Source organism: Triticum aestivum, chromosome 7D (genome assembly GCF_018294505.1).
Source record: "Triticum aestivum cultivar Chinese Spring chromosome 7D, IWGSC CS RefSeq v2.1, whole genome shotgun sequence".
Lineage (NCBI taxonomy): Eukaryota > Viridiplantae > Streptophyta > Magnoliopsida > Poales > Poaceae > Triticum > Triticum aestivum.
In genome coordinates this window covers 432,135,780-432,158,375 of record NC_057814.1, presented here as the reverse complement: position 1 = coordinate 432,158,375, position 22,596 = coordinate 432,135,780, and the positions used below count along the sequence as shown (strand labels likewise).

The 22,596-nt window shown below is 44.7% G+C and overlaps 1 protein-coding gene and 1 long non-coding RNA gene across 2 annotated transcripts; one reads left to right on the top strand and one right to left on the bottom strand.

The window, feature by feature from the left end:
• Window positions 1-252: 252 nt before the first annotated feature.
• On the top strand, window positions 253-21,327 carry LOC123167451 (uncharacterized). Its single transcript, XM_044585293.1, has 10 exons — window positions 253-3,059; window positions 3,134-3,237; window positions 3,651-3,720; window positions 15,630-16,433; window positions 16,803-17,005; window positions 17,378-17,501; window positions 18,230-18,436; window positions 19,503-19,781; window positions 19,896-20,018; window positions 20,836-21,327. The coding sequence occupies exons 1-8, from the start codon at window positions 363-365 to the stop codon at window positions 19,644-19,646; spliced, it is 4,353 nt and encodes a 1,450-aa protein (XP_044441228.1). The 5' UTR covers window positions 253-362; the 3' UTR covers window positions 19,647-19,781; window positions 19,896-20,018; window positions 20,836-21,327.
• On the bottom strand, window positions 6,994-7,796 carry LOC123167452 (uncharacterized). Its single transcript, XR_006483931.1, has 2 exons — window positions 7,632-7,796; window positions 6,994-7,467 (listed from the first exon to the last, which is right to left on the bottom strand). It is a non-coding gene; the product is annotated as an uncharacterized lncRNA (long non-coding RNA).
• Window positions 21,328-22,596: the final 1,269 nt, after the last annotated feature.

Below are 22,596 nucleotides of genomic sequence, written 5' to 3'. Positions count from 1 at the left end.
AAGAGAGCGAGAGGAGGGGCGAGGTAGGGCTAGGGTTAGCCGAGGGAGGGGCACCGGTCCTATTTGTAGGCGGGGTTTCACCGCGGGGAAATGAGTTAAAGAACATCTTAATAAAACTATCAAATAATTTCCCCTAAAAAAATTATCAAAGAAAACATTTTTTTGAGACAAATCAAAGAAAACAGTGGATAAAATTTTTTTTTTAAAGAAGAAAACAATTGACAGTACAACGAGCGTCTGCCGTTCCGCCGAAAGAGAAGTCGCCGACTTGCCCCGTACAGTAGCCTAGTTTACCCGCCTGGGCTGGGATCATCCGCCGACCACCGCCGGGTCGACTCTCCTCCTCCCAGATCTCCCCGTCCATGAAGTGCCACTCGGTGGCCGCGCTCTGGTCGCCGTCGCCGCCTTCCCACCACATCACCGCCGTCGCGGCCACCCCCGCCGCGCTCTTCACCGGCGCCGCCGACGGCACCGTCCTCCACTGGCCTCTCCCTCCTTCCCCGCCCTTCTGCCCACGCCCCTCCTCCCTCCTCTGCGCCCACGCCGCGGCCATCACTGCCCTCTGCCCCCTCCCCTCCCCCGCCTCCCTCCTCGTCTCCTGCACTGCCGGCGTCATATCCCTCTTCTCCGCCTCCGCCCCCCTCCGCTGCCTCCGCCGCCGCTCGCTCCCGCCCTGGGCCGGCTCCCCTTCCCTCGTCGCGCTCCTCCCCACCACCTCCTCCTCCGCTTCGTCGAACCCCCGGGTCGCGATCCTCTGCCACCCCCACGACGACGGCCACGCCCACCGCCACGTGTCTGCACTTGTCGTCGTCGATGCCCGCACCCTCACGGTCCTTCACACCGCCTTCCTCGGGGCCCTCTCTGTCTCGCTCCCGAGGGCGATCGCGCTCACGGTCTGCAGCGATGACAATGCCGTCAGTGTTGTGCTGGCTGACGCGCAGGGGCGGGCGCAGATGGTGCCCGTGGTGGAGGGCGCGGCCGTCGAGGGTGACTCGCCGAGGCGGCTCAGCGTGAGTTCCTTGTCCAGCTTTGCATCTGCAGAGGCGCCGGATGGTACGGTGGAGGCCGTGGCGTTATCGGACGACGGGAAGGTCGTTGCCTTGGTGCTGAAGACGAGCTGTTTGTTGAAATGCGTTGTCGAGGGTTCCGTGCTGGGTGAGGTGTCTCTGGCGAACACTTCGCTATGCAAGGAGGAGGAAACAGGGGTCAAGGGCTGCCTTTCTGGAGGGTTTTTTCTCCACGGAGGGGAGTGGGGAGGCCCTCACTCTGAGGATGGCACTGTGGTCAGGAGCTTGGTGTTGTGGAGCAGCAATGGTGGTGCCATGGTGTACAAGGTTGCTGTTGGTACTCCTCCTTTGTTTGGGTGTGAGGCTGTATGTAAAATTCCTGGTATTTCATCCGAGCAGGGAGAAATGCCAGTAGTTCAATATTGCCAGATGGGCAACTGTCTTATTAGGATGGAATCCCGTCCGTATAAGATTGGTGGTTCCTTGTTTTGGAAACCGTTCATCTCCATATGGTCTATGGATCAACTAGATTTGAGTATTGCAATGAACACAGAGAGCCCACCTTTGAGCAAAGTTCTTGGAGAAGGCAGTCTTCAGGGAGAAGAATTTAGGTCAGAGCTCTCTAATTCACTACCCAATTCAGACAATGGAGTGGAAATAAGTTCACAGATGTGCTCAGCATACATCAATGGATCGGGAAAGCATGGAAGGACCGTGTCTTCTTCGATGGTACTTTCCGAGGATTCTTATGCTCCATATGCCATAGTTTATGGTTTCCATAATGGTGACATAGAAGTTATCCGATTTCTCAATCTGTTGCCAGCCGCACAATTTGGTAGCGGAGGGGTTTACCCACATATTTCTGAAAGATTTTTCTTGGGGCACAAGGGAGCAATTCTTTGCTTGGCTGCACACCACATGCATGCCCACTCTGACTCTAGAAGCTTTCGACGAGCACTCATATCGGGGAGTTTGGATTGTACGATTCGTGTCTGGGATCTTGATGGCGGCTCCCTCCTTTCTGTGATGCATCACCATGTTGCGGCGGTTAAGCAAATAATACTACCACCAGCTTCGACTCATCAGCCTTGGGATGATTGTTTTGTTTCTGTTGGAGAAGATGGCCTTGTAGCACTTGTTTCTCTTCAAACCATGCGTGTCGAGAGGATGTTTCCTGGGCATTCTTGTTACCCATCAATGGTTGCTTGGGATGGAGTAAAAGGGTACATTGCTTGTTTATGCCGTAGTCTGCACTCTTGTAATGACGTGGGCAGCATATTGTATATATGGGATGTGAAAACAGGTGCTCGAGACCGAATTATTAGAGGGACAACATCTCAATCAGTATTTGAACACTTCTGTAGGGGCATTTCCAAAAATTCAGTTACTGGCGGCATCTTGGGAGGGACAACTTCAGCATCTTCCTTACTTGTTCCAATTTTGAAAGGCACCCAGTCTCCTGCAAATAGAAATGGGATGAACATCTCATCTATACCAACGAACCATCACAATGCTGCAGATTCCATAGCTTTGAGTGTCTCTGCTGCGCATGATGTGAAGGGGAAGACACCAGCTCCAGTTGATAGAGATAATTCTGCATATAGTTCAGGAAAATCTGGCTCTGCCCAGATAACAAACAAAAGAAGAAAGTACCCCATAAAGTGCTCATGTCCATATCCCGGCATTGCAAGTTTGAGATTTGACCTCACTGCAATTATGTCCGCACAAGGCATGTCAAACAGCAATAGTGATAGGCAGTTGAGAGATCATCTTTGTGGTGATGCTAACAAAGAAACTATGCCGCCTGGAGCTTTAAATAATACCTCTGGGATCCTAGAAATGGATAGCCCATCTAGAGAGTCATTGGAAGGGCAATTACTTCGATTTAGTCTCTGTTTTCTGCATTTGTGGGATGTTGATTGTGAGCTGGACAAATTACTTGTGGATGAGATGCAAGTTTGCAAGCCAGAAGGTTGTCATATAGCTACAGGGGTGGTAGGGGATAGAGGCTCGTTTACGGTGATGTTCCCAGGGAAAGAAGCCACTCTTGAGGTGGGCTGTTAATTTCATTGTTGCTTCGCATTTAAGCACATTTGAAGTCTAAACATGATATTTTTCTGTTTCAGATTTGGAAGTCCTCTGCTGAATTTTGTGCTATGAGGTCGCTGTCAATAGTTTCTCTTGCCCAACGCATGATCACATTATCTCGATCTTGTACAAATGCTGGCAGGTACTGGGTCATCTGTTCATTTGCATTTCGCACGGGTTCATATTCTGCATAGCGTGAGACTGGCATCTTTCATTTGGTTTGCTGGAACATTGCAGAAAAGAACTTCTTTACAAAGAAAACATTGCAAAAATAAAATGTGCGGAAATCTTGAACGGGTTTGGGTATGTTTTCAGCATCTCTGTATTGCACTAGTAATCCAACCAATGATTCTTAAGTCACCAAATGTTTGGATTGTAATTTGCTTAATCAGCATTTGTATTGTACCACTTCCTGGTTGCCGTATCAAATATGATACCATTGCACTATTTAGTTACTTTTCACAGTTGTGATAAATATGGTTCTTTGTTACTTTCAAGATAGCATCAAATTCATGTCTTCCATTTTTCTCATCTGTGCTGTGTGTCTTGCTGCAGTGCCTTGGCAGCTTTTTATACAAGACACTTTGCTGAGAAAGTCCCAGATATAAAGCCCCCATCCCTCCAGGTTCTACCACATTTATTGCACATTGTTTCTTTCAGTCTTATGAAATTCTTCTTTTATGAAAGCAATTTCTTTGATTATCTTTATCGTGTGAAGAAAAACATAAGGTGGAGTTATATTTTTGTTGTTGCAGTGGCTTGTATGAAATAATTGATAATAGGTGATATTCTACATATAGGTGAAGGCTTAATTAATACTCCCTCCGTTCCAAAATAGATGACTCAACCTGATCCGTCTGGTTAAGTTCCGTGTGTATATCCCTCTAGGAACAAGAGTAGGACAGTATTAACCCTTTGAAGGCATGCAACAAAGACAAAATTTAGCTGTTTGTGCACATTTGGGCCTTGGTGCATCACAATTTGTTATCACATAAAAATATTCTGGCATGTTCTCATACTTTCGAGATCCAACTGGGTCACCAAAATAGATCCCCCCACCCCCGTGACGTTCATGCATAAGTGTAAATGGTGCTGTGGTTTATTCTAGAGCTGTATTCACATACATAAGAGATACTTCAGGACCAAATAAATGTCCTTAGATGCATTCCAGATAGTCTGCCTTTTCCGGATCTATTACCTTAGTAGCAGATGCAACTGCCATGTTCTGTAGACCTGGTTACGGCTGTTAGGAAACGTGAGGAAGAGAGAATGACCGAACAGTTTTCTGTATTGAGGAGGAGAGAGATATATACAAGGTTTACATTGGCCTGGGCCTCACTCTAGACTATGGGCCTGGGCCTGGGCCTGTACAAGACAAACACAACATATATACTTAACACCCCCCCTTCAAACTTAAGGTGGGTCAGGAGCATCTGATACACCAAGTTTGAGAGTGTGAAACCTATGCTGATCTCTAGTTTGTGCCTTGGTGAAGAAATCTGCGACTTGAAGCTCTGATGGGACATATTGTAGCTTGACAGTGGATTGTTGACAATGAGATCGAGTGAAAAAGGCATCCAAACCAATGTGTTTGGTCAACTCATGCTTGACTGGATCATTAGCAATCTGAATAGCAGCAGTGCTGTCACAAAGAAGAGATGTTGGTGTATGACATAAGACACCAAGATCATCCAATAGCCAGCGAAGCCATACAATCTCTGCTGTAGTAGTAGAGAGAGCCCTAAGCTCTGCCTCGGCGCTGGAGCGAGACACAGCAGTTTGCTTCTTTGATTTCCATGCAATGAGAGATGTACCAAGAAATATGCAATAGCCAGTGACCGAGCGACGATCAATAGGATCACTCGCCCAAGTGGAATCAGAGTAAGCATGAAGCTGGAGCTGACTGGAATTAGCATAGAACAAGCGGCGAGATGTAGTTCCCCTTAAATACCTAAGGACTCGGAATAGGTGACCATGATGAACTGAGGTGGGAGCACAGACAAATTGACTGAGAATATGGACTGCATGTGCGATGTCAGGTCTGGTCACTGTGAGGTACACTAGACTGCCGACAATGTGACGATAGCGAGAGGGATCCTCAAGAGGAGTGCCATCAGTAGGACGCAACTGCAGATGAAGCTCCATAGGTGTAGCAGCAATGCGCGTGTCAGTGAGACCTGAGCGAAGAATCAAATCGTGAGTGTACTTTTGCTGGGAGATATAGTAACCATCATCAGTATGCTTGACCTCAATCCCGAGAAAATAGCTGAGAGACCCCAAATCTGACATCTTGAATTGTTCACTCAATTTTTTCTTAACAAAATCAATATACCCAACATCATCTCTAGTGATCAACATGTCATCTACATAAAGTAGAAGCAATGTACGGCCATGCTCAGATGTATGAATGAAGAGTGCAGGGTCATGTTCACTAGGAGAAAACCCGGCAGCTTGAATCACAGAACTGAACCGCTCAAACCAGGCACGAGGGGCTTGCTTAAGCCCATAAAGAGCCTTTCGAAGACGACAAACATGACCTGAAGGAACCTTGACACCTGGAGGTGGCTGCATATATACTTCCTCATGTAAATCACCATGAAGGAAGGCATTCTTCACATCCATGTGGGAAATTTTCCATGACCGAGTAGCAGCCACAGCAATTAGAGTTTGAACTGAAGTCTTGTGAGCAACAAGAGCAAACGTCTCATCATAATCTTTCCCATGAGACTGCTGAAAACTTCTTGCAACAAGGCGAGCCTTGTAGCTTTCCACAGAACCATTTGACTTGGTTTTAACCTTATACACCCATTTGCAAGTGATAGGGACTGAACGAGGAGGTAATGGTACCAAATCCCATGTACCAGTACGCTCTAAGGCTGCAAGCTCCTCAGACATAGCCAGTTGCCACTCAGGTGACACAACTGCCTCCTGATAGGTACTAGGCTCAGAAACAGCCCCTGCATATAAGTCCTTTTTGTATCGCGTTGCTAGAGAAGAGCCGTCAGTGCAAGGATCAGTAGTACTGGCTGGAGGAGTAGAAGACAAAGGCATAGATGACTGCGTGTCACATGGAACTTTAGAACGACGAGTGTAATGGAAAGTACTGGCTGGAGGAGTAGAATAACGACGAGTGTAATGGAAAGGAAGACTATCTAGAGGTGGAGCTAGTGGAAGAGAGAAAGGAGCTGGTGAGGAAGGAGATGAAACATGTGGTGGAGATGGTTCTGATGTTAGGACAGAGGAAGGTTGTTCAGCTATGGACTCATCTAAAAAGATAGGTGGAAGTGAAAGAAACGAGGTAGACTCTAAAGAAGTTGAGGATGATGGTTTAGTGGAAGGGGAATAGAAGAAGGGTTGATCCTCAACAAAGTGACATCGCGAGAAAAGCGAATGCGGCGAGCAGAAGAATCATAGCAACGGTAGCCCTTATGTTCAAGACTATATCCAAGGAAGACACACTGAGCAGACTGAGCAGTCAACTTGGTACTCTCACGAGGTGCTAAAAGAACATAACAAGTACAACCAAAGACACGGAGGTGGTCATACGTGGGAGGAGAACCAAACAAAACCTCACCAGGACACTTGCCCTCAAGGCGAGTAGAAGGTTGGAGATTGATAAGATAAACAGCAGTTGGGATAGCTTCACCCCAAAAATGAGTGGGGACAAAGGAAGAAATCAGAAGGGTACGAGCTGTCTCAACAATATGGCGATGCTTACGCTCAGCAACGCCATTCTGAGCATGGGCACCAGGGCATGAAAGCTGAGGGAGAGTACCCTCAGATGAGAGAAACTCGCGAAAAGCAGTAGATAGATACCCCCCCCCCCCCCGGAGTCAGAACGAAAAACACGAACAGCACTGGAAAACTGAGTATGGACCATATGTACAAAAGTCTTATATATAGAAAACAACTCAGAACGATGCTTCATAAAATAGACCCAAGTATGTCGAGAGTGATCATCAACAAATATGACATAATGTTTGTGGCCACCTTTCGAAACAAAGGGGGAAGGACCCCATACATCAGAGTGCACTAAATCAAAAGGATGACTAGAATGAGTAGTGCTGGAAGAGTATGGAAGCTGTATTTGTTTCCCTAGCTTACAACCCTTACAGTGTAAACCAGCATCTATGGAAACATGACCCAAAACACCTTGTCGAACAAGGGTAGATAAACGAGAACCACACAAGTGACCTAAGCGATGGTGCCACTGGGCAAAAGAAAACGACGAAGTGGATCTTGATGTTGATGCAGCCATCCGGAACGCGGATGTGGTGGAAGCTGAAGGAAGGTGTAAGGTGTCAAGGATGTAGAGGGATGTGGATCCTCTACAGCGATGGCCAGTTCCAATGACCCTCTTGCTCTGACGGTCCTGCACATAACAAAATGAGTCATCAAAACCAACAAAGTAGTTCATATCAGCAAGCTGGCCAACAGACATAAGATTCATGGACAGCTCTGGAGCAAAGGAGATGGCAGGAACAGAAAACTTGGATGTGCAAAGAGAACCCTGATGAGTAATAGAACAAGGTGTACCATCAGCAGTCTGAACAGAGGCACCATCCCGCACTGGCTGGCAAGACACAAGCTGAGAGCGATCAGAGGTCACATGGAAAGAAGCTCCAGAGTCCAGAACCCAAGGCTGGGTTGCAGCAACAGCGGGCTGAGAGAGAACAGATGCAGAAGCACCCCTCGCTTGCTGCTGATAAGGAGCCTGGGGTGCACGACACTGCTGATTGAGGGCCCGTCTAGCCTGAAACTCAGCTAACAGCTCTGGATGAAGCTTGAAACAACCATCTCTGTGGTGTCCTGCCTTCTTGCAGAACGAGCAGACGACAGCTGAAGGTGTAGCCTTGGAGGCACCTGGCCGCTGAGGAAAAGCCAGAACACTAGTGTGTAGAGTCTGCGCAGAAGTAGCCCCAAGAGAACGGAGACGAGTCTCCTCAGCGATCAAGCTAGCAAGTGCCTCTGTCAAGGTGGGAGGAGTCGTACGACCAAGCAATTGAGTGCGAATGTGTAACGCCCACGATGCGGCTATATCTCCCACGTGTCGAGGCACGACTTAGAGGCATAACCGCATAGTGGTTTTGTCGCAAGAAGGGTCATCTTCACACAATCCCATGTAATGAACAAGAATGGGATAACGAGAGTTGGCTTACAATCGCCACTTCACACAATACATAAATATAATCCATACATCATCCAAAATACACACATAGACCGACTACGGTCAAAATCCATATGAAAATAAGATAACCCCAAATGCTAGATCCCCGATCGTCCCAACTGGGCTCCACTACTGATCATCAGAAAAGGACACATAGTAACGACCACGTTCCTCATCGAACTCCCACTTGAGCTCGGTTGCATCATCTGCACTGGCATCGTCGACACCTGCAACTGTTTTGGTAGAATCTGTGAGTCACGAGGACTCAGCAATCTCACACCCGCGAGATCAAGACTATATAAGCTTATAGGAAAGGATGGTGTAATGAGGTGGAACTGCAGCAGGCACTAAGCATTTATGGTGGCTAACATACGCAAAAGAGAGCGAGAAGAGAAGCAACGGAACGGTCGTCATCTAGTAATGACCAAGAAGTGATCCTGAACTCCTACTTACGTCATTCATAACTCAAACCGTGTTCACTTCCCGGACTCCGCCGAGAAGAGACCATCACGGCTACACACACAGTTGATGTATTTTACTTGGGTCAAGTGACAAGTTCTCTACAACCGGACATTAACAAATTCCCATCTGCCTCATAACCGCGGGCACGGCTTTCGAAAGATAATACCCTGCAGGGGTGTCCCAACTTAGCCCATCATAAGCTCTCACGGTCAACGAAGGATAAACCTTCTCCCGGAAAGACCGATCAGTCTCGGAATACCGGTTTACAAGACATTTCGACAATGGTAAAACAAGACCAGCAAAGCCGCCCGATGTGCCGACAAATCCCGATAGGAGCTGCACATATCTCGTTCTCAGGCCAACACCGGATGAGACTAGCTACGAGTAAAACCAGTCCTCAAGTTTCCCCAAGGTGGCCCCGCAGGCAGCTCGGTTCGAACCAACACTCGAAGGAGCACTGGCCCGTGGGGGTCTAAAAATAAGATGACCCTCGGGCTCGCGAAAACCCAAGGGAAGTGTAGGTGGTAGGTGGTCAAATGGTAAAACCAAGGTTGGGCCTTGCTGGAGGAGTTTTATTCAAGGCGAACTGTCAAGGGGGTCCCATAAATCACCCAACCACGTAAGGAACGCAAACTCAAGGAACATAATACCGGTATGACGGAAACTAGGGCGGCAAGAGTGGAACAAAACACCAGGCATAAGGCCGAGCCTTCCACCCTTTACCAAATATATAGATGCATTAATATAATAAGAGATATTGTGATATCCCAACATATCCATGTTCCATCATGGAACCAACTTCAACTTCACCTGCAACTAGCAGCGCTATAAGAAGGGCTGAGCAAAAGCAGTAACTTAGCCAAACAACGGTTTGCTAGGAAAGGATGGTTAGAGGCTGACATGGCAATATGGGAGGCATGATATAGCAAGTGGTAGGTAGCGCAGCATGGCAATAGAGCGAACAACTAGCAAAGCGAAGATAGAAGTGATTTCGAGGGTATGGTCATCTTGCCTGCAAGGTTCTCAGAGTTGTCGAAAGCTTGATCCTCGTAAGCGTACTCAACAGGTTCCTCGTTCACGACCTCGTCTCCCGGCTCTATCCACAACAAGAACACAAGCAACGGAACCATAATCAATCACGGAAAATGCACAAGCAACATGATGCAAAACATGAATGATATGCAAGATATGATATGCGATGCATATGCGTGCTCCGGAAGGAAAATGATGAACAAGGCAGTAACTTGGCAAACCAAGCATGCCACTGGAAAAATGAGACGATTTCGGTCGAAATCGATATAAAGATCACCGGAAACGGATGCACGGTTTGCAAATGGCAAGCAAAACAAGAATGACACGAATCTGCGATTAACAGCATGATAGCACTTAGAATGCAACAAGTAACAATGCTACAACACTTCAACATAGCAACAAAGCATATGGCAGTAATCTACAGGAGATGCTTGACAAAAGATGAACACTGAGCTACGGCTAGTTCACACCACAGCAGGTTCAAACAAGCATGGCAAAAGTGCAAAAGATAATAGGTTCACAGACTTAGAGAAATTACTGGACATGACTGAAACAGCATCAGGTAGCAATGTTCAGAGCACGAAATCAACATGCTACAGGAACTTAACATATCAGAACAAGGCATGGCATGAATCTACTAAATGCATATGACAAAAGTCCCTTACTGACCATAAGCCAAAAAGGACCAGAAGATATGATGGCAACCATGTAAACATAGCAAGTTTCGTTAACAGGTTTCAGACTTAGCAGAAAACAGAGCATGGCAGAAACAATAATATGAAGGCATCTTGGTGAGCTTGATGCACTCACCACAAAGCAATGCATGACAAAACAAGCATACCTACAGCAAGATGGCATGTTTATGAAGCTATCCATGGCAAGAGCAAATACATAGCATGTATGAAACAACTACAACAAGCTTGGCAAAATTGAATATCATGTTAAGAATCTGCCAGAAATATTTTATAGCAAAAGTAGAGCAAGATTGAGTCATGCCATGGCACTCCATAATTGCAAACAAGGGCATGAATGGATCAATTACAACAATATCTACAAAACATCCTTACTGAACATCTCCAAAAGGAGCATAGATCTCTCTGTAGCCACATGGATACATAGCAACAAAATAACAGCAGACACAGACTTAGAAAAACTATTAAGTCCCTGAAATCAGAAACATCACGAGGCGTAGTTTGCATGCTTGTGCTAGTCACCACAGAGATCACAAAAATACATGGCATACACCTATGTAAAGATGGCATGGCATACAACAAAACACATGTAGAGCTCATGCCCATAAGATGCACAGATTAAATGCAACAAAAATAATAAAACCCTAAGTTCTGATAAGTAACAACAGATAACAGCAACTAGCACTCTTGCACCAGAGATTTGGGCATCAAGATGGACTCAAATGAACATGGTGCAATGGAACAAAATGAAGAGCATCTCGAGACGAACATTTCGATATATTACACGTGCGAAACGGATCTATATGCAGAGAGTTATGATGCAATGAACATGAGCATGTACTGTCAAATCTCTGGGACTTAGGATTTCGGGGAGAGGAGAAAAGTCAACCGTGGCTTTGACTGGATCGGGATCGGGCCCGAGCTCGAGGCTCGCCGGAGCGGCTCGCCGGGGCAGAGGACGGGGCGACCGGCGACGGGACGGAGAGGAGGTGGAGGAGGCGCCGCGGGGAGGAGGAAGAGCGGGGCGCGGCGGAGGACGACGACGGCGGGGTCCGGCGACCCGCGGGCAGCGGCGGCCACGCGCGGCAGGGTCAGCGACGAGCCGCGGCGGCGGAGGGCGGCGGCGGCGCGGGGGCCCAGCGGGCGGAGGCGCGGGATCTGGGCCGGGAGGGCCTCCCGCGGGCCTCGCGGGCTCGCGCGGCGGCGCTGCGTACGACGCCATGTGGCAGGCGCCCGTTGGCCGGGCGCGGCGGCGCTGGTTCGTCCGGCGGCGGCGGACGCGTCCGGCCGCGGAGAGGGGAAGGGGACTAGGGTTAGGGTGGTTTTTGCCCGAGATTTTTAGAGGGGGGAGGTATTTTTATAGGTAGAGGGAGCTTGGAGGCTCCAAATGGAGTGCGGTTTTCGCCCACACGATCGTGATCGAACGACCTAGAACATGGAAGAGACTTAGAGGGGTTTTGGGCTGTTTAGAGAGGGGTTTTGCTGCAACACACAAAAGGACTTTGCGGTTGCCCGGTTAACCGTTGGAGTACCAAACGACCTCCAAATGGAACGAAACTTGACCGGTGGTCTACCGGTGGTATACCAAGGCCACTTGACAAGCCTCGGTCCATTCCGAGAACGTTCAACACCCGCTCACGAAAAGAAACAAGAGGGGTGCGCCGGAGGAGGTGGGAGTGCTGGATTGCAAAACGGACAACGGGGAAAATGTTCGGATGCAAGAGACGAACACGTATGCAAATGAGATGCGCATGATGACATGCTATGAGATGCATGACATGAACAAGATGCAAAACGAAAGACAAAACCCGACCACGGAGGGAATATCATAATACATAGCCGAAAATGGCAAGAGTCGGAGTTACAAATATGGCAAGTTACATCCGGGGTGTTACAGAATGTTCTCAAAGTCTGGCTTGAGACCCATCACAAACTGAAACATGAGAGTCTGATGGTCATACTTTTCCTTTGCTGCACATGACTCACAACCAGAATTACCCTTTGGAACCATGGAACCTAGCTGCCCAGTGATGCGAGTGAAAGCTCCATAGTACTCTTCTATGGACATGTCTTCTGGCTGCCGAGTGTTGTGTAAATTCTGCAACAAGGAGAAATGAAGTGCACTGCTGGGCTGAAGGTAGCGCTGCTCAAAGTACTTCCATATCTCTTTAGCCGAAGTGTGATGCTCAAGACTCATTCGGAGTGAGGGTTCAACACCCAGAATTAAAACTCCCATCACACGATCATCGATCTTTTGCCAAGACTTCCTTGCTGCATCATCATTTGGACTAGGTGGATCATCTGTCAGATGAGAAACAAAACCAGCCGTCCTCAAGACAGTCCGGGCAGAAAATGCCCATTCCCTGTAGTTTGAACCATCAAGCTTGATATCTAATGATCAAAGAACCAAATCCGAAATCATTTCTTGCCATAGTGATGAGCGGCCAGCAGCTGGAAACACCCAATCTGATAGCAGCTGCAGGCAGCAACAAGAGAAGAGCAGCAGACAGCCACAAACAGGAGCTGGATCTCACTGGATAGAAGGTGGAGCTTGCTGGATCTTGCTGGATAGAAGGGGGAACGCCTGGAGCTTGCTGTAAAGCAGGGAAGGCACCAAGAGCTTGCTAGAGATGACTGCTGGAGAGCAGGGGAAGTATTCTCACAGAGTAGCTGTGAGGACACACAGAGGAGCTGCTGGAGAGCAGCTCCTACAGGTTGATGACGAAGATGGGATGGGGCAGTGATGTGGATGTCTCCTCACCAGACAGATCCGCCTGAATCACCTCACCGGCGTCGATTTCATGGGTGGCGGCTGGAAGAGGGACTAGGGTTTGGTCCTGGTCTGATACCATGTTAGGAAACGTGAGGAAGAGAGAATGACCGAACAGTTTTTTGTATTGAGGAGGAGAGAGATATATACAAGGTTTACATGGGCCTGGGCCTCACTCTAGACTATGGGCCTGGGCCTGTACAAGACAAACACAACATATATACTTAACAATGGCGATATCCATTACCTTTTATAAAGCACATATGTTTTTAGAGTTTTTTTTCGAGAAAACGCATAAGAGCGTGCGTTTCATTGCATTGTAAAGAGGCAGAATTTGGTTACATTCCTCCTAGGAGGCTGTTTACAGAGACTGGACTAATGGACGTCCCAAGTCTGGGGGGTGATGGCTTTGAGCCCTAGCGCGCCCGCATTTGCCCAAAGGGCAGCTTCTTCCTTGATCTTCGCTACGAGGGTGTTCACAGATGGGCGCGCTCCGTTGAAGATGCAGTCATTGCGGTGTTTCCATATCATCCAGGGGACGAGGAGGGTCGCGGTACCGAGGCCTTTGCGCATGGGCGCAGGGGTGGAGTGCCGCGCCGATTGCCACCAGTCTAGAAGCGAAGGCTCGTCGTCAGGCGGGGTGCACGGGATCCGTAGCCAGCTTAGCGTCTCGTGCTAGGTTTGCCGGGCGAAGGGGCATGCGAGGATGAGGTGGTGCATGGTTTCAGGCGCCTGGTCGCATAGGGGGCACCGTGCGAGGTGGTGCAGCCCACGGCGGGTGAGCCTGTCAGCGGTCCAACATCTGTCGAGGTGGGCGAGCCAGTGGAAGAAGCGGACACGCGACGGTGCCCAGTGTTTCCAGGTGAGCTTCCAGGCGGCGCAGGTCGTGGAGCCGGCGAAAGTGGCCGTGTGGGCCGACTTGGCCGAGTAGACGCCATTTGCGCTCCATCTCTAGATGAGGCGATCGGGCTCGACAGAGAGGGTCGTGCCCTCGATCCTGTGCCAAAGCTGGAGGTATTGCCCGATCTCGTGAATGCCAACCGTGCCCTGGATATCTCGCGCCCAACGGTTGTCCTCCAGCCCATCCGCAATAGTCCGGAGTTTGTGACGGCGTTTGGGGATGCACGCGTATAGGAGCGGGGCGATCTCGCGGACGGACCGTCCGGCGATCCATCGGTCCTCCCAGAAGAGGGCTTCCGTGCCGTTTCCGAGCTGCATGTTTTTAGAGTTTGCATGTGTAAATTATAATCTCTAATTCTCTGTATTTTTATAGTTTGCAATGCTGAATTTATTGTAGTATGATACGAATGCCAATTGAAACAAAACTTTTGGATTAATGCCAGCCCATGATTTGGATCAATTATTATATTGCTAAATGTGTGCTTACAGTTGCATCTGTATTTCACATATTCCAGTTGGTACAATACAGGTGCATCAGTTTACAGATTAATTTGGAGCACTACGTGTCCATGTTTTATAATTTTCATACCTATAAGTTAAACCTTATTTAGCCTTGCGGTGGAAATTTGCTTGGATCATAGCTTATATTTGTAGTGCCATGATCTGTAAATTAGATTCTTTTGAACTCACCTTAGCATGCATCATTGTTGGGGAGACATGATGGATAGTGTTAACGAGAAATGGTGCATAATGGGAGGACTATACCCTACGGGTGTGGACATACTGAGTCAACCAAAGAGTGTCTAGGGAGCCCCGGGGCCTGCACCCAATCATGCCAAACTAGTAACTCGGAGGAGATAAGGATGAACACACTATTTCCAGGATCTTATTGTTGCAAGAGATATATTCCTTGTAACCATGCAAGACCGGATTGGATCGTATCGTCTTGAGGATAGTTACGTCGCTACCGGAGAAAGCAGGCCTATATAGAAGTCTCGATGGCCCTCGCTGAAGATCATCTTGAGCCGCGAGGCTATACTCGCATGACCTAGTTTTCTCAGATCCAATCTACACTCTGGAATCTCTCATTCATCAATACACATCCGAGGGCTTGAGCCTGGTAAAGCACCGTGTCTCCATTGTCTCTGACAAGATCTCTTAGGGCACCACCCCTCTCTCTACTGTTCTCCACAACTCCTTGGTAGATCATAAGATCGTCGACGAATGGGGTCAGCATATTTTGAAATTTCCCTTTGATTGGAAACTATTGATCACTTGGTTAGTATGCTAGCTTTGCTTCTATTCTCGCAAGGGCTTGAATGACCAACTGCTTTTGTTCTACCTATAAAGGGTAACCCTGTGACTTGTCAGAAATTCACTTAAGCATTTATTATAGGAAACAAAGCAATGTGTCTTGGTATTCTGTTGCACTTCTGCATACTTATATTTTCTTCCTAAATACATGAAAGCACCACCATCTTTTTGTAACTTAGTTATATGTATTTTTACAGCTTCTGGTGAGCTTTTGGCAACATCCTTCTGAACATGTGCGAATGGCTGCCCGCTCCTTATTTCACTGCTCAGCTCCTCACTCTGTTCCATTACCCCTCCGTGTACAGAGAAATAAAATTCCTGATCACTTGTCTTTATCTGATCATATGGACAAGCTTATCCCAGAGATGCAGAGTGCCTCAGTATCTAGTTATGGACAGTTCAAGGTGGATGACGAAAATCTTGATAGGGATGATGATGATACTTCTCAGATAAGCTCATGGCTGGAATCATTTGAAAATCAGGAGTGGCTATCTTGGATTGGAGGAACAAGCCAGGATGCAGTGGCATCAAATATCATTGTTGCAGCTGCTTTCGTTGTTTGGTACCCAAGCATTGTGAAAGTTAAGCTTGCAAAGTTGGTTGTCAATCAACTAATCAAGTTAGTTATGTCGATGAATGATCGTTACAGTTCAACTGCAGCTGAGCTTCTAGCGGAGGGAATGGAAAGCACATGGAAAATATGTTTGGGGACTGACATCACTCATTTCTTGAGTGACGTCCTTTTCCAAATTGAGTGTCTAAGTAGTGCACCTTCTAGCAATGTCATCTATAAAACTGCAGTTGCTGTTACAATGAGGGAGTCATTAGTTGGCACCCTTCTACCAAGCTTGGCTATGGCTGACATAATGGGATTTTTTGGTGTAATAGAAAGTCAAATTTGGGCTACTTCATCTGATTCACCTGTTCACGTAGTCTCGCTCAAAACTCTCATCCGAGTACTTCGAGGCTCTCCAAAGGCCCTGGCTCCTTATCTTGACAAGGTATGCATTGTTTCCTTATTGTACACATTGTAAATTTTTTATACAGAGTTATTGTAATCACTAAGAATTGGTTAAGTTCCAAGTTGGAAGCTTCTTGAAGTTGCAGCAAAATTGGTAGTATGTGATTTCTACAAAAAGGGAAAATCTCCTATGTACATTCCTGTTTTTTGTGTTTGTTTGCAAAGTTCCAGTAGAAGACCATGGAAATGTTCCAATATTGTTTAGATGCTTTATTTTTATGTGATCCAGCTATTTATTTGAACTTTTCTTATCAAGTTGTCTAGTACCACACTGAGATGTCATGCCCAAACATTATATATGTATTAAAATGTCTTATGTCCAAAAGAAAAACATTTCTTTGTTGTGCAGGCAATCAGCTATATCCTACACACGATGGATCCAAGCAATTTAATAATGCGTAAAGCTTGCATTATCAGCTCAATGATGGCTCTAAGAGAAATTGCCCGTGTATTTCCAATGGTTGCTCTCAATGAATCAATGACAAGATTAGCTGTTGGTGATGCTATTGGAGAGATTCACAGTGCCACAATTCGTGTTTATGACATAGAAAGGTACAGTCTTCAAGTTGCAGAAAGTTGTTACCATAGAGCTGTTAAATTATGCATCACCAATGGCATATGCTGACTTCACAAAGTTTATTGTATAGTGTATACTCATGAAATCTACCGGTTGATACTTCTCTTGAGATTAGAATATTTTGAAGTTCTTTTGAAATGTATTTTGTTTCTTTAGGCCCAAATAATAAGGTAAAATTTCTGCGCAACTTGTTTTAAATGAAACGTATGATATTAATTGTTTGTAGCACTATTGGTGATTTGTGATCATACAGAACTGTGAGTTCTCACCAAAAATGAATTTGAACTCAGAGACGCCATGCTAATTCGTACTTTCATCATCTCCATTTTTCCTTTTTTTGTTTGCAGTGTCACAAAAATAAGAATTCTCGATGCATGTGGACCACCAGGTCTTCCAAGCTTTCTCAAAGGACCATCGGATACAACAACAACCATACTGATAACAGCTTTGAGTTTCTCACCAGATGGAGAGGTTTGATATTGCTATTTTCATAACAGAGTCAGACTGCTTTTAATAAATACACATATGATATATGAATATATTACACTTGTAGCTTGTGCTGGCCTAAGATTACCTCTCAACTCGTTAGTGTATATGTATATTTCATTCTTTCTCCAGTCCATTGGTTCTATAAAAATCATATCACTCATGTCCAAACTGAGTATTAAGTATTTACTAAATTTTATTGAACCTGACATTACATATTGCCATTTTTGGTGTGTTTGATACTACCTCCAGGCAAAAATAATCAAATAGATGTTGATAAGCATTTCTTCTGAAATTAGCTACATAAAATGTCACTTGCATATTTGGTATTGAATTGTTTTGCTTTTCATATTATCGACCGTAGGAAACATTATGGTATCTTCTTTACCCAATAGATCATTATCCAGTAGCTACTGGGGGATATCAAACTAATTTTCTTGTCTAAAGGGCTACATGGTTCTTCAATTTCTTAATTTGTATTCTTTGTGATTTTATGCCTATGGAAATGGGGTTATGGCATACCTGTTCCATGAAATATGGATAGTGGTGAATGGGTTGCTATTTGTAGTAAAAAAGGTGGTAGGTTTGCTAAAAGATTGAGCTATATGACAAACATAATCTGCTTGCTTTAAGCTATAGTTTGTTTTTGAGATGTAAATCTTATATATGGGAATCCAGAGTGTTTTGACGTAATTTTACTCCTTTTTACCTAGGGCCTTGTCGCTTTCTCGGAGAACGGATTGATGATTAGATGGTGGTCTCTTGGTTCAGCCTGGTGGGAGAGGCTAAGCAGAAGCCTTTCTCCTATTCAGTGCACAAAACTTATCTATGTTCCTCCATGGGAAGGATTTTCACCCAACTCAGCTCGCCTAAGTATTATTTCTAACATCTTGGGACATGATAAACATCAAAATTCAGAGGTATATTTTCTACTAGTTTCTTCTCACTGATTATGTCGTGTTGTTTTGGCGTTGGTGAATATACTGGTAAGCATGTTTATTTTGTAATTGTCAATCTGGTCAGTTGCAGGTACAGCAAATGCTTAATGTTCTATGAACAAGGTGTAAAAATCTTTTCTGCCCCAAGCAACTGTGTTGCATCTCATGTCTGTGTGCCTACTACCCTGATTGCAACTCTGAATATCTTAGACATAATCCCATCCCATGTGGTTCTAATTTGGATGATAGACTGTTTACACCACATCACCCTTGCAAAAGATTTTGCCCCCTTGTCCACCTGGTTTGAATTATCTGACTCTGGTCATAAGCAGGTTCTAATATCCTGTGGTCCATCCTGAAATGCACCAATCAGGATCGCGAATGCCTAAGCTGGCCCTAAAACTGAATCAGATGGCAGCCTTCCAATTTGAATTGGACTTGTTTCCAAAATCTACTGAATATATGTTGGAATGACACTCATGCATGTTTCTAAGGAAATTGTGATAAAATCCATTGTTTATGGAATCGAACTACCCTTTTGAAACTGTTATTGCTATTTTCTGGAACCTGGTGTTCACCAACTCTTTGCATTTTTTACATCGTAAATGGTGGTAAGAAATTGAATTGAACAAACTGTATATAAACTGCACTTATGTGAAGAATAATTAGCGCATGAATGAGTGTTCAAAAAACGTATCTATTGGTGAATTAATCTGGCACCGTGAAATACGTCTAGATACATCTATTTGAGCAGCAACTAATATGGATCGGAGGGACTTATAAGAAGGGCAAGGGTTATGTTAATTTAAGACTTAAAAGAGTCTTAAGCAGAATTTTCTGTCGCTTTCCCATTTCATGCTTTCTGCTTTTCTATTTTGTGTTTGATGTGAAGTGTCATCTTCAGTTCTTTTATCATCTATAATAGGCTGTGAACATACAATACTGGTTATATTTCATTCAAACTTGCCGATTATTGTTTTCGTCAGTTTTCTTCATGTTGAATCTAAGGCAGTTACATTTGATATGTGTTTTCGTTCTGGGCTTGCAGAGCAAGACGAGGGAACTAGATGAGGCTGATAATCTAAAACTGCTGTTACATAATCTTGACCTTTCTTACCGCCTTCATTGGGTTGGTGGAAAGACCATTAAACTTACAAGGCATGATCAGGACCTGGGTACATTTCAGTTGTGATTAAAAGATGAGTTATGGCTTATCGATAGCTTATGGATCTGGTTGAGTTGCCTTGGAGTTTTAGTAGGCAGATGTATTGAAGTCTGACGAGGGTGCAAAGTAAAGCGAAGCCACCAAGTGACAGTCATATATCATGTAAGACACTTATCTTTGTCGCCAATTATGAAACATATTCTTGCACATATTTGTATAAACAATACATTATATGTTTCCTAATGTACTATTTGGAAAACCTGAACCCAAACGCAGCACCAACAGGATTGTTGATTACAATATTACATGGAGTTCTCTGGAAGGAGCAGTTCTGTTTCACCATCAGGCTACAAATGCAGCATGCTTTCTGATTGACAGATCAAGTAGTGGCAACCTAAGGTAGTCTTAAAGTTGGTCTCTTTCAGAAGTCTAAACTGATGTCTGGATCATGCCCCTGTTAAACTTGTTGGTCTTCGACCTTTCATTTAATCTAACTTTATACTCATGCTTGATGTTAAGACACAAGATGAAAAGTGTGATAAAATATTACGAGAGATCTGTTCCTTAAAAGTTCCAATCGGATCTAGGTTTAAGCAGTCTGATATCAGACATGGATTTTTGGAGCATGGGTACACGATCACCCTTATGAACAGTAAAATCGAAAAAATGGTACAAAAAATCAAACAATTCTGATTTTTTTTTTTGGTCACATACATGGTTGAGTGTTCTACTCACATGTGAAGTTTTGCGAAGAAATGCCATCCGTGGTATTTTAGGTAAAATAAAGGCAAAATCTGTGCTATAAAAAGACCGTGTTTCAACTTTCTTTCGAGCAATTTGGAGGTCTGATTTTGTTTTCTTTGCCAAGAATACTACCGATGTCATTTCTTCACGAAACTTCACACGTGAGTAGAGAAGTCGACCAAGTTTGTTAACCTAAAAAAAAGGAATTGTTTCAATTTTTTTGCTATTTTAAAGTGTTACTGTTCATAGGAGGTGTGTGTGGACCCATGTTCACCATTGTATTTTAGGGTATTTGGCCAGATGAATTAGTCATGTTTAGAATCAATTACTCATGTACTCCATTTTTTTTTACTTAATTTAAGTAAGATTGAGTTAGCAATGGGCAATCGCCTCAGACAATTCAGTCTTTCTGCCAAGTTGCCTGTGCTGATAATTTTCCTGAAACGTAGCTCATAATGCACTCATCCTGCAGTATCATTAGTGGGAGCTGTCGAGAGTCAGGAGCTTCTCTCCGTTAACTATCAGCTAACGGCTTGAAGAGTTGAAGGATATCAGAATGTCAGATTCTGGTAGTCACTTTCTTGAGTTCAGCACACATCTTTCTTCGTTCTACTGCTTTTCATCAATGCTGTACTACCATCACAGATACCACCTGAAGAGATGGACTCGTAGTTTTGAGATGACAGACACCAAAGGGACATTTCACCAAACTAGCAATACTTTTATAATTGAATATAGATAAATCCTGATTTACTGCAAGGCATGTTTTCCGGCTTATGCAAGGGAATGTACAACTGAGGTTGATCTGAAGTGTTAGAATTTGCCTGACAAGAACGCTGTAAAGTGTAAAATGTAAATGTTTGTTATTGTACAAGTTCTTTTTGGCATTTTACACCCATGTAAGAACTATTCATGTTGGACTTACGTAATGGTTTTAGGTGAGAAGAGAATTTAGAAGAGCTTTTGTTCTCTTTCTTGCAAGGTTCGACCGAAGAGAGCGCCAAGCAATTTCCTAAACATAACACCACTAAGCTTCACCACCATTTCAGCTTTGTAGTCTGTTTGTTATATTGGTTACCTCTTATGCTTCCTCTTCTTTCCTATAATCGAGCATGGTAACATACATGGTCGAGTGTTCAACTCGGATGTGAAGTTTGCGAAGAAATGACATATGTTTGTTGTATTGTTTACCTCTTACGTTTCCTCTTCTTTCCTATAAAACAAATCTGTGCCTTTTTAGCATACGTATCGTTCATCCTCAAAGTCCATGATTTTGTTTTTTTGGTGCAGCTTGCAATTCAAGGTATTTCATTCTGAAATTTTACACACATACACATTACATCTTTGTATGCATGTGTATAGTTTTAGAATTTTTTGAAACTGAAAAGTTTGATTATTTTTTTCAAAATTAAGGCCTCAATGAAGCTTGGTACTCATAGTAAAGTATATCCCTAGGATAAATAAGAAGGGTTGGCTAAGGAAACTTGCAAGGAAAGCTTTGATCGAGTTTTCAAAGCATACAAATTATAAACGTACTCATATGGCCATATGTTTCCTTTTTGTGCAAATAACCATATGCTTGCTTTCAAAGCACAAAGAGTTTTTTGACGTGGTTCGATGGCATAACTACTACGAGGAACGCATCATGATACTGAGGTTCATTCCTTATCAAGCATCTTGTCGCATCTTAAGGTTGGTTCATTCTGGAGCAACAAATGTGACTCATTCTAAGGATTTTAACAGAGTGAATTTATTCATTATGTGGGCCTTCTTGACGTGTTCTACTTGTGAGAGAATCGAACCCACAGAGCATAGGCATTATAAGGATCTCTACTCTCTAGCACCAGGTAGCATGTCAAACTGCATTCCCAGGTACGGAACCGTGGCTGAGATTCAACTTTGTCAACATCCCCACCTTCTATGAGCAGGCTCTAGCACCATGCCCAATGTGTATTTCTGCTATATCCGTACATTCGAAATGGATTAGGCTAGTCATAGTGGAGTAACTTAGATACTCCCTCCTTTCCGGTTTATAGGGCTTATCTCAAAATTTTAGTTTTTCCATTTTATAAGGCTCAATTTGGTTGTTTTCCATCACATGTTCAAATTCCAAGGTGCATTAAATCATTGCATGCAAGTATAAAGAGAAAATTGACCAATGCATGTAATTTATGCATGCATGTATTGCAATTAATGTATTGGTAAACATACTTTTTTGAGAAAAACAAGAGCA